Source organism: Condylura cristata, unplaced genomic scaffold (genome assembly GCF_000260355.1).
Source record: "Condylura cristata isolate star-nosed mole 26May11 unplaced genomic scaffold, ConCri1.0 scaffold00030, whole genome shotgun sequence".
Taxonomy (NCBI): domain Eukaryota; kingdom Metazoa; phylum Chordata; class Mammalia; order Eulipotyphla; family Talpidae; genus Condylura; species Condylura cristata.
The window spans coordinates 8,022,964-8,035,451 of record NW_004567131.1 but is presented as its reverse complement, the minus strand read 5'-3'; the positions used below and the strand labels follow the sequence as shown (position 1 = coordinate 8,035,451).

The 12,488-nt window shown below is 35.3% G+C and overlaps 1 protein-coding gene across 1 annotated transcript in view; it reads left to right on the top strand.

Moving 5' to 3' along the window:
- The window catches only part of MTPAP (mitochondrial poly(A) polymerase), a 19,671-nt gene extending 7,469 nt beyond the window's left edge, over positions 1–12,202 (top strand). The window contains exons 5-9 of the mRNA XM_004691194.2: positions 2,326–2,537; positions 4,497–4,723; positions 6,511–6,603; positions 6,697–6,770; positions 9,962–12,202. Of these exons, the coding sequence (XP_004691251.1) occupies positions 2,326–2,537; positions 4,497–4,723; positions 6,511–6,603; positions 6,697–6,770; positions 9,962–10,327 (972 nt within the window). The 3' untranslated portion in view covers positions 10,328–12,202. The remainder of the gene's footprint in view (positions 1–2,325; positions 2,538–4,496; positions 4,724–6,510; positions 6,604–6,696; positions 6,771–9,961) is intronic.
- The last annotated feature ends 286 nt before the right edge of the window (positions 12,203–12,488 follow it).

Below are 12,488 nucleotides of genomic sequence, written 5' to 3'. Positions count from 1 at the left end.
TGTTAACTCCTCATTTGGGCTTATTCATTTGTTATTGAATTATTATTATCCTTCACCTGTATGCTTTTCCTTAATAAATTTTAGAAGATGGCCACTTGCTCAACGTAATCCTTCTTTTTCCATCTTGGCACTTTATTACTCCTCCTTGGTTTATAATTCTCAGTGTGCTTGTTCTTCAGCCTGAGTTGAGGGCATTTGAGAAAAATGTGTAGTCTCTGATGTGTTCTATAGTACCACATAGAATATCCTGTGTACCAGATGACTTGCAGGTTATTTACTTGCAAAATAGTAAATTTTCATAATTTTTTAATGTTCAAAAGATACTTGCATGTGAAATGTATCTTCTGATATACTGCAAATATTATTTTAGCACAAAATCCTAAGCTAAAATCTGTCTTTGATGTTCTCTTTAGTTTTCTTTTTTTAAAAAAAAAAAAGAAAAGAGGATTTAGGCAGTAAGTAAAAGCTGGTGACTGAGTCTTAAGTCCTATTTTCAGTTATAGAAATTACTGGCTTGATTTCTACTTTATCTTTATTAGAGGTAAAGTTCTTACCTTTTGTGTTATCTCTGTTATCTGTTGGCTTACCACTAGAATAATTAGAAGAACATGGAATAATATTATAAAAATTTATCTGAAACTGGTACTGTAGGAATAGCAATACTAATAAATGTTCATCGATTTGGCTATCTTACAAAGAATTGTTACTTATTTTATAAAAAAGTAAATTTTGAGAGAATCTTACTTTTACCCATTGTTGATATTTTTATCATCTGCTGCTTCCATAATTGTAGCATTTTATTTCTATACAGAATGCTTTTCTCTAATTATCTCATGTGTCTCCTGCTTGTGTCAACCAAATTGGGCTAGATGATCTGTGGTAATAACTCCCAGATTTCAGTGGCTTAATGTAGTTTTACCTCTTGCTGAATCCTCATCTTCAAAGGGGTCAGCAGGGGCACTGCAGACACTGTGTCTTTCAAACACTCAGGCTAACCAAGGCTTCATTTCCACTTCTGCTTCTGCAATGACTGAGGCACTGGAAAGACAGAATGGAGAATTGAATGCCAATTCTGTAAGCTTCTGCCTAGGAATGACTTAAAAAGCCTTTGCCTACAATTTCACTGGTGAGAGCAAGTGACATGACTGTGTCTGACTGTAGAGGGGCAGGAATCAAATATCCTGTTAATATAAATGTGGGAAAGATAATTCAGAGTATTTGGTGAATAGCTTCAGTAGATACCATAGTCCTGCTCATAGTTGACAGTTTGTCCAATTTCCTGGCTGTAATTCCTTTACTGAGAGCTGTTTTTCTCAGTGTCATTTTTCAGTTCTGTTGCTTTAGTTCTTTTTTCTCCTTCTGTCACTTTTTCACTTTTAGTATTTAATTTTTCAAAGAAAGCCTTTATCTTTTTTTTTTTCTGAGTGTTTCTAATCCGTTATTTGCATTATCACCTGAGTTCAACAGTACTGTTACCACCCCCCCTCCCCCGCCAACCTGTGGGATACTGCTCTCCTAGTTGACTTTCTTTTGTTACCTGGAGATAACTTGAAATATTCTGGTTGCTTTATCTTGATTGAAGTTGTTCGCACTTGTTTGGGTTCCTGCTTTCCCTGTAAGTGTGTGTGTGTGTATTTTAAAATAGAGGGGTTAGGAAATCAAAAGTTATAGAGGTGTTGTAACAAAGGGGCTTAGCCAGATTTGGAACTTTTTTAGTGTTTTTAAAGGAAATCCATTTTTATTCTCTTTAAAATAAGATTATCCATTTTTTTTTGAGATTTTCCATTTTTATTCCCTTTAATGTAAAATATTCTGTCTAGGTGATAGAAATCGGTAGGTCAAAACGTGTTTATTTTTTTGGAGCAATGTTTATATGCATGTCACATTTGTGTGTTTTTACTTTTCCTACTATAAATCTGTTTAGATTGTTAGTCTTCTATTGATCTGCTATTTTTGTTTCTGTATTTCCATATTATAACTACTGCTGCTTTATAGCATTTTCCTAGGGAAGGGCAGATGCGTGTTTCATAAATTTATAGATGCTATGGTTTTACACGTACTGCTAATTTATGATACATGCTGTGGCATACAAGTTAATTATAAAAGGTCAAAGATTTTTTGAAGTTAGATTTTGTATTCTGGAAGAACAAAAGACAAGAACTTTTCAGTCTGTTTTTACCTGTGATTGAATAAACAATGTTTATTTTCAGGTGTTTTGTTTTTGCCAGAAATTATTTAGATCATCCTTTTAGAAATGTTTATTTAAGAAGTTCTTTGTTATTAAAGGTTATATTTACTAGTAAAACTTCTGTTTTAATTATCCAGATCTCAGGAAATTTTCTGATAGAATATCAGGTGAAAAATGTTCCTTCAGACAGAATTGCAACCCAGAAGATCTTATCTGTGATTGGGGAGTGCCTTGACCACTTTGGCCCTGGCTGTGTGGGCGTGCAAAAAATATTAAATGCTCGGTGTCCACTTGTGAGGTTCTCACACCAAGCTTCTGGATTTCAGTGTGATTTGACTACTAATAACAGGTATGGTCTCTTAACTTATCATCTTAAATGTAAATCTTACAGGGTATTGACATAGTTTGCCTTGAACACTTACAGTGTGTTTGCCTTGAACACAGACATGCTTTAATAATACTTTTTAACAATTTGAATACTTGTATTAAAAAAAAATAGGAGAAAATAGGAATATTTTTTGTTTTATTATGCCTGTTGGGTTTTTGATCTTCCTAAATAAGATAACATAATATGCCAGCATATTATGTTAAAATGTTAATATCCCTAACTAATATCTTCTTCTAAGAACTATATTTTATTGTTCTACTTACAACAATGATAACAATGAAAATACCTATTTATAGTGTATTAAATCTTATAGGTATTCTTAAAAGGTAAGAATATAGTATATTAAGTCTTATATTCTTAGAAGGTAAGAATAGCAACTTGAATATGACCTCTGACCTCTGGGAATAGTCAACTTTGTGTCCTGAACATGCAGTCTTTGCTTGGGTCAGAAAGTAGTCTGAACTACTTAATTAAGACTGCATAGTTTTTGTCAACATATTTGCATTTTATTATACTAGCAGCCTGCTTGCTTAAAATAAAAAAGGGGGTAAAAATGAAAAGTTCTTTCATACTCTGATTTCTTTGGTTCTCAAGTTTTCTGATTGAGTTATTCCTTAATAATCTTGCATACATTTGATTTCACACTGTTATCTGTTAGATAACTGTTAAGTAAAAATAGATCCAGAAATCCAATTTAGAGCAGTTTTGATTGAATTCATGTGTTTACTAACTAGTTCTAAGTAGTTCTGAATTTCTCTCTCACTTCTATATAAAAATAAGTGAAAACATTAATGATCTATCATATATTTTCTATTTCGTATATAAAATAGGACACAGTAACTTTTCTAATGTTATTTCAATTTGTCTTGGGGCAGACTTTCAATTTTAAAATTTCTTACTTTTTTTTTACATGTTATATCATTGTTAATTTTTGGACAGTATTTAATTTCTCCCCTCAGATTTAGTCCCCGTGCTTCTCCCGCCATCCCACCACCACAGCAGCTGTGACCCTTCACCATAGTCCCTGTGCTCTTTCCCCATGCCTGACGCTCCTCTCTTGCCCTCCCCTGCTCTGTGTCTCAGATCTGTGCTTAGCTTGCCCGTTTTGTTGGGACAGATTTTTAAAAATGTGTTTTAAATTGCTTTAGGTTTTTAAACTCTTGCAGTGTTTTTGTATATCTGCTACCTTGTACAATTTGTTAGTTAACCATGCATTTCTAATTTATCATTTTTTCTATTTTTAATTAAATTCAAGAAGTAAATGTCAGGGTAGTACAATGCAGACAGTTTGAAGATGATAGTTTTAGATGATTTTATACCCTTTGTTGGTTCTTTTAGAAATTACAAGGCTTTTGATCAATAGGCACTTCATTTAAACATTTTTGGATTAATAATTCTTTGCATTATACCACTATGACTCAAAAATGTATTAAAAATGGACGCTGAAGTTTGATTTCTTAATAGATGTTTGTTCTTCGTGGATTTTGGTTTTTATAACTATTAGACTTAAGTAATTTTGACTGAACTTTAAGCCAGCTATACTGTCCTGATAAAATAAAATGTTTTCTTCTATTCTTAAGATAACAGATTTGTCTGTCAGGACTAGATAACCAAGGTGTGCAACTTTAATGTAAAGCTTCTTTTTTAAACAAATGTGTCTGTATTTTTAATGATGTGTAGAACATTTTTCCCATTAGGAATTTTGTATACATTTTTAATTGTCAATCTTTTCAAACATTGTCAACATTTTTAAATAGAAGTATTTAATAGTTAGGCATTCACATATTTTATACTATAAATAAATAATACTTTTGGTTTTCTGAGTATGTTTAGCTCTATTAAGATATTAAGATATGTGTTTTATTCTATACCTGGATCATAATTTGGAGGTTTGAAAACTTTTTTTTTTCTTTTTTGAAGGATTGCCTTGAAAAGTTCTGAACTCCTATATCTATATGGTGCCCTGGACTCACGAGTGAGAGCCTTGGTGTTCAGTATTAGATGTTGGGCTCGAGCACATTCCTTAACGAGTAGTATTCCTGGAGCTTGGATTACAAATTTCTCTCTTACAATGATGGTCATTTTTTTTCTCCAGAGGAGATCACCCCCTATTCTTCCAACACTAGACTACCTAAAAACCCTAGCAGGTAAGACTAGAAGCAACCTCTCTATTTTCTCTTCCTGATGTTTTGAATTAACATAATTACCATGTGTTGTCAAAGTAAGGAGTCTTTGTATAATAGTCATCATTTGTCTTCTGTATTTTTAAAGCCCTGTGAATCTAAAATTAAAGTGCTTCTAATTTTTAAATGCCCACCAGGGGTCATGACAGCAGATTTGAGAAGCTGACGTCTTTAGAATACCTTCAATCAGTTTTAACTTGTGTCAGCTTGCAAGCTTGTTAACAACTATCAGACAACTCCTCCAGTTAACTAAATCTGGGATGGTCTTTTTCAAAATTCCAGTTACAATTTTTGATTGACTTGCAGTTTCACAAATCCTTTTTTAGATCTCTTTCTATTTCCAGATTTATATTAGGGATGATAAAATTTGTCTCATGAAGTAAAAAGTTTTTTCAGTTAAAAGTTATAAGTGAGCTTAGAATTGTTTTCAAATTAGCATGTGATTTAATTATATTAAATTGAAATTTCAGTAGACTACGTGAGATACTAAGATGTTATAATTTCTAAATGGAAGATTATTAAAGGGTACACTCAAATTGTGTATGTAATGTCCTTATCTTCCTTGTCTTCTATATATTACTGCCGGATAATTCTTAGAATGTTATACCCTTCAGTTACCCATTTAAAAAACAGTGGCTATAGGCCCTCCCTGGTGGTGCAGCGGGTTAAAGCGCAGCACTAAGAAGCTAAAACCACTTCCACATGAGTTCGATTCCCGCCTGCCCCGGAGGTGACCACATGGCGTGGCAGACCCCTCCTGACCCGCCTGCTGCTCCCCTCAGCAGTGTACTTCGTCGATCTGCCTGTTCTGCTCCCCACTCTGTCTCTGGTGAAGCCTCTCACCGCCCCTAAGCTTCTGGCCTGTACCCCAGTTCTGTATGCATAAATAAATAAATCTTAAAAAAAAAAACAACAAAACAGTGGCTATATTGTTATCAATAATTAGGGAAATGATTAACGCTAAAGCTATAAATACTGTTAGAGAGAATGAATATTTAAATACAGTGTGGGTAAATTTGTTGTAGTGAATTCCCTGAGTTTTTTCCCAAAGCTCTGTGAATTGTTGGAAAAAATGCATAGGGCCCTCCCTGGTGGCACAGTGGGTTAAAACACAGCACTATGAAGCTATCTGCAGCAATTGCAGCATGAGTTCAATCCCCAGCAGGGAGGTGACCCATATGGCATGGCAGACCTCTCCTGACCCACCAGCTGCTCCCCTCAGCAGTATATTTCAGTTAGTTTGCCTATTTTTCTCCCTGCTGTCTCTGGTGAATGCCTACCTGCACCTCTGACCTGTTTCCTAGTTCTTGTATACATAAATAAATACATCTTAAAAAAAAAAGAAAAGGAATGCATAAAAGGTGGGGATAGGAATGAAAATGGAGATACTAATTAAGTATTATTGATCAGAGATAGTACAAAGATTTGAATTGGTGAAAGATGGGACCTGTCTACATTTTCATTTGTAACTTAAAAAAGAAAATTAGTACCACAAAAGATAAATTCTGAGTCATTTGTTATAGACAGTTCTAGTATGCTGAAGTAAATGTAATACAAGTTTCATTATAGGTGTAATTAGTCTTAATTATTTTTTTAAGGAAGTTTTAAATTCTATTAATCACAAGTATATAATACTAATTATTAATAGGGCACATTGATCTAATAACTCATTTATCTAGTTGTAGATTTTTTGAAATAGAGAATATGTTTGAAATACAGTGTGAAATATTTTTAATTTATGTTTATTTAAGATGCAGAAGATAAATGTATAATAGAAGGCCACAACTGTACCTTTGTTTGTGATGTGGATAGAATTAAACCTTCAAGAAACACAGAAACACTAGGTAAGTGTTTTTTTGTTTGTTTGGTTTTTTTTTGCTCCCTTTTTGGGTAGAAATAGACCTTATTCTTACTTTTCTTGTTTTATTTTCTTACAGAATTACTACTAAAAGAATTTTTTGAGTATTTTGGAAATTTTGCTTTCAATAAAAATTCCATAAATATTAGACAGGTAAGTAATATTTTAGTATTTGGCTATTTGGTATTTGGTCTTCTACTGTACTAATATTTATTTTGTTTACTTTCCAAACCATTAATATGCTATTGTAACTCACCCCTACAATAATAGATAGTAATAAGAAAATTGATCACTAGTAGAGCTATATATAATTTGACTAGGGATATCATCTAGTTACTTGGCAGAACAAAAGTCAACTTTATCAAAATCTAATACTTATCTTTCAAGATGTGGAATTATTGTCTGAGAAGTTTCAAGATGTGGAATTATTGTCTGAGAAGTTTCCTAGAAGGCATAACTTTACATATAGATCATCTTAAATTGGATGTGTGTTCTTATGGGAAAAATTGAATACATAGTGCCACAGGTAAATTGTAGTGATTTGCTCAGTTTGAGGCCTTAGGGTTTATATAGGCAGGTGAATTTGTGATTTTTTTTTCACCTGAATGTCTGGCATGCTAGGAATTTTCTTCTTAAAAAAATCAGAAGCAAAATTTGTTTATGGGGGCTTGGGGTGATGCTTGAAGTAGCTCTCTTGTTTGGGATAACTCTAGAATTTGAATGCATAGTTTCAACCCTTCTATGATTAGCTTCATAAGCCAAACCCTCAGGTGTTCTCTCTGTTGTATTTTTAGCATTCAGTTGCTTATTCATTCTTAACTTTTACCCAATTCATGGAGTTTTTTTTTTTTTAATAAAAGGTTTAAGGGGAAGGGACATAGAACTCTGGAATGAATCTTGACAAGCTATGCAACTTCTATCTACTGACAAACTCCAGATAGAAGAGAAAAGCTCTGAAAAAATCAGAATTTCTATTGCTAACTTATGTTACAACCTCCCTTTTTTGTATAAACATAACATCAAAATATTCTGAGCAACTGTCAGTTTACAACCACATTGCCTTAGCCTCATAAGGCAGCTGCTTGTCCCAGGCAAGCAGCCCTGTCCCAGGGTTGGGAAATTCCTCTGTCTCCTAAAACAAAAGGTAAGCCCCAGGAGAGCTAACCGCCCCCCCCCCCCCCCAGGGCAGACTCCTGGGGTGGGGGTGGGGGGATGTTTAAATAAAAAGCAAATCTCAGATAGAACTCCCATGGCATAAGGACTCATGGACAATTTTTTTTTTAAAGATTTATTTATTTATTCATATAGAACTGGGGTACAGGTCAGAGATGTGGAGGGTGAGAGGATTCACCAGGAACAGAGCGGGGAGCAGAACGGGCAGATTGAGGAAGTACACTGCTGAGGGGAGCAGCAAGTGGGTCAGGAGAGGTCTGTCGGGCCATGTGGATCACCTGGGGCAGGTGGGAAATCAAACTCATGCTGAAGTGGATTAAGCTTCTTAGTGCTGTGCTTTAATCCGCTGTGCCACCAGGGAGGGCCCTCATGGACAATTTTTTAACCTTGTTTACACAGGTGTTGCTTAATGCAAGACTGTACAACTTTTTCTTAATGTACTCCTTTTAAATAATCACTAACTACTCTTTGCTAGCCTTAAATTACCCTTTTCTTAAACAAACACTACTCTTTGCTAGCCTTAAATTAGCCATTAGCTTCTCTTTAGAAAATCACTAATAACTCTGCTAACACAATTTATTACTTCCCTAAGACCCCTAATAATCTTTTGCTAATAGTTCATCCTTTCCCAAACCCCTCTTCCCTTGAGTTATAGTTAAACATCTGTATACATGACAATTATCACAAATATGTATAATTTCGTATACCATAAAATGTTAGGAAGAAAATGCATTGTTCTCCTTTTTTCCTTGAGAATATTTTATGACAATTTATGGTAATCTCTCATTAACTCACCCTATACATTATTGTAATTAATACTTACTACACAGTATAAATAAAGACCTGCTGAGAGTGAGCAGGAAGACTTGCACCCAACTCTGACTCCCATGTCTTCCTCGTGCCTGATCCCCTTGCCCCTTGGGATCTCTGCTTGCCAACGCCTTCCCACCTTAGGGTCCTGCCTGTTTTGCACCACCCCTCCCCCCCATATTTGGGGCAGTCCCCAACAGAATCTAGAAGAAAAAGATCACCAAACAAGGGGAGTTTATCCTCCTCCTTGTACTCTTAACCTCCAGGACTCAGAGATGACAGACAGACCAACAGGACCCATGCTAGGTGCTAGCATGAAAGAAATTGGGGGATAAGTGAGTGCTGCTCACATTGGAGAATCTTGACCTTTAATTTTAAAATGTTAAAGTAATATTTGTGATATCATTTGAAAACGGAAATGATTATATAGGCTAATGGATCATGGCTATTCATATGGAGTTATTAACTTACTTCTTTTGATTCTATGAAATGTTGTCTTACTTGATGTAACCTTAAGTTGTATCTTTAGTACCATAGTAAGAAACTTTTAATGTTGTAAGGTGAATGATAAATAATCCTTTATTCTTTCTCTTCCGTCCTGATTTTATACTTGGAAAACATTAATTACTGTTTTTTTTTAATTTAAGAATTCTAATTTTGTTTGTTTCTATTCCCACTGTAATATGTTTATAGCAAGTCTCAAAAATAAGTGTTTCTTTTATTATTTTCTACCATTTTTCTGCCATTTTTTTCTTTCCCAGACCCATCTTATTAATAAATAGGTTGTGTTATTTAAAAAATACTTTTGGCCCTCCCTGATGGCGCAGCGGGTTAAAGCACAACACTGAGAATCTAAAGCCGCTTCCGCATGAGTTCGAACCCGCCTGCCCCGGAGGTGACCACATGGCGAGGCAGACCTCTCCTGGCCCACCCGCTGCTCCCCTCAGTAGTGTACTTCGTCGATCTGCCTGTTTTGCTCCCCACTCTGTCTCTGGTGAATCCTCTCACCCTCCACATCTCTGGCCTGTACCCCAGTTCTATATGAATAAATAAATAAATCTTTTAAAAAAATACTTTTATTGGTTGATTTGCTTAGATACCTCTAAGCAGTGATACTGTTATACATAGCTCATAAACCTGTTTGACTTTTCTTTGAAGAATACTCAAAAATCTGCAGTGGAAGAAGGTCAATTAGAAGCTCAGACAAACACATAACATACAGATATACCTAGTCCTTTTGGGAATGAAATTGCTTGCTCTGTAAAATTGATGCTGGTATTGTATGTTTTTGCTATTTTATTAAATCAGAATTGCTTACATCTTAACCCTTCATCTGTTTTTACTTTTTTTCTTCCTCGTAGGGAAAGGAACAAAACAAACCTGAATCTTCTCCTTTGCACATTCAGAATCCTTTTGAAACTTCTCTTAATATCAGCAAAAATGTAAGTCAAAGCCAGCTGCAGAAATTTGTAGATCTGGCCAGAGAAAGTGCCTGGATTTTACATCAGGAAGATAAAGATCGTCCTTCCCCATCAAGCAATCAGCCCTGGGGTCTGGCAGCCTTGCTGCTACCTTCTGTAGCAAATAATATGTCTTTTGCTAAGAAGAAAAAGAAGAAGCCTGCAAGTGAAAGAATTAAAAACTTGTTGGAATCCATAAAAGGTAGTAACAGTATAGAAAACTCCACACACCCCAGTGGGAAAAGAACAGTTAGTACTCGGGCTTAATCAGACTACTTCTTTGCTTTAACTGGTTTTATCCTTCTATGAAGAACTGATCTGAAACTTTGATATATCTGATTTCATTTTTAATGATCTTATCAGTGGACCTCTTTACCTGGTTCAGAGTTCTGGGATATTTTTGGTCTCATCAGTGTTATAACCAGTGGTAGCTTATTAAAATGGCAACTGCAAGAAACAAGTAAAAGATTGGAATGTACTTTGAATAGATAATCTACAGTGAATGGTAAAAATCAGTTTTAGAATCAAACCATTATTGATACACATTAGTTCCTGAGTGGAAAGCATTTAAAAAGACTTCTGGTTATGTACCTAAACAGGCAACAACTGCAATAAAGCTTCAAAATGTGGTAGTGTTCTTTAATATGTATTTTTATATATGCAAACAGCGTACTGATTCACATATTAATTAAAAGAGGCTGCTACTGATTTCCAAAAATGTTAATATTTTTAAAAGGTATGAAGATACTTCTGTCACTATGTCTAGGTATTGTAAGCTGTAGATACATGTTGTATTTCAAAGTATTCAGTTACTTTTTTATTTTAAAAAATAAACCCTGTTTCTGCTAAAATCCAGTATTCCCCATTATCTCTCATCTCTTTTGGTAGTTCTCTTCTCTGGATAGGAAATATTGAGATATGAGTTCCTTTACGTTCCCTATGGAGTCACTTTCAGTTTATGAAGTAAATAGCATAGAGCTTGAAAACACAGACATGAGCCAGACTCTTCTCATGGTAAGTCATTCAGTCTCTCTGGCCTTGGTTGTGTCAGCTCTGAAATGGGGATTATAATAGTGCCTACTTCACCAGGTTGTTGTAGAGTTAAGTGAGGTATGTGGGAAAGTGCCGGTAGTCCAAGAGTCTGGCACACAGTGCATATAGTGCATTGGTATAATTCCTGAAGTTAGTGCACATTTTAGGAAGACAGGGTATAACTTTGCCTTATTCACAACTTTTTAAAGACAAGAGAAGAGTTCTAGAGTGACTTTTTCCTGCTGTGATTTACCACTTAGCTCTTCTTCCTTTTACTGTAGGACTACTGACAGGTGAAAGCAGAATCAGATTATTGAAAGTCATTTTATTTTTCTAGAAATTCTTTGGCCTTAAAATGGCTGTGTTTAAGTCCTTACAGCTTACTGGGTGGTATAGTGAGGAAAGGCAACCTTTGCATGTGTAACTTAAACCAATAGAGTGACCATCTGCAGATAAGACAACCACGCAATCAAACAGGAGCAGCTTGTCCAGGTAGCAGCTCTCCAGAGTTTGACATTCCATTGGTGAATAGCTGTGTTTGTGTCTCAACTTAGTCTTTCAGGAAAGAGAACAGTCAAAATGTTATAGAAGGGAAAAACCATTTCTGGCTGAGGAAATCAGAAAAAGCTTCGTGGAATATTATAGGGTAGGCCTTGAAGGAATAGTGGGTAGACAGCGGGGCACAGACTTTGTCATTCTGGGGAAAGCACAGTGGGAAATAGCTTGTTTGTATACCTTGCAGGTTATCCAGACTGGCTGGGATTTTGTTTTTTATTGTGATATGCAGGAGAGTCAAGGTTCAGTGTAATTGGGAAGGACTGCCAGTGGCAAGTTAAATATATTTTCAGTGGTAAACCATTGAATATTTTTTGTAAAAGTGAACTTGTTAAAATTAAAACTGCTTTTAGGTGATTTATTGAGACCAACTAGTTTTGGTTCACTACTCTTAATTTTAAATGCATTTGAGTAGTATAGGTCCTAGCATTAAGGTAGTTTAAATTTGGCTGTGAAATTTTCTACAACGTCCCAGAAACTGACTCTCCTGTACCTTAGAAGTTTTTGTTTTTTAAGATTTATTTATTTATGCATACAGACATGGGGTACAGGCCGGAGGTGCAGGGGCGGTGAGAGGCTTCATCAGAGACAGAGTGGGGAGCAGCAGAATAGGCAGATAGACAAAGTACACTGTTGAGGGGAGTAGCAGGTTGGCGAGATAGGAGAGGTCTGCTGCACCATGTGGGTCATCTCCCAGGCCAGGGATGAAAGCTTCATAGAAGTTGCATTTTAACTCATTGTGCCTCTAGGAAAGGCCAGAAGATTTTGTTCTTAATATTTAACAAGGAAGAAAGCTTAGTTATCACTAGGAAGTATCATGTTATGACAGATAATTTTATGT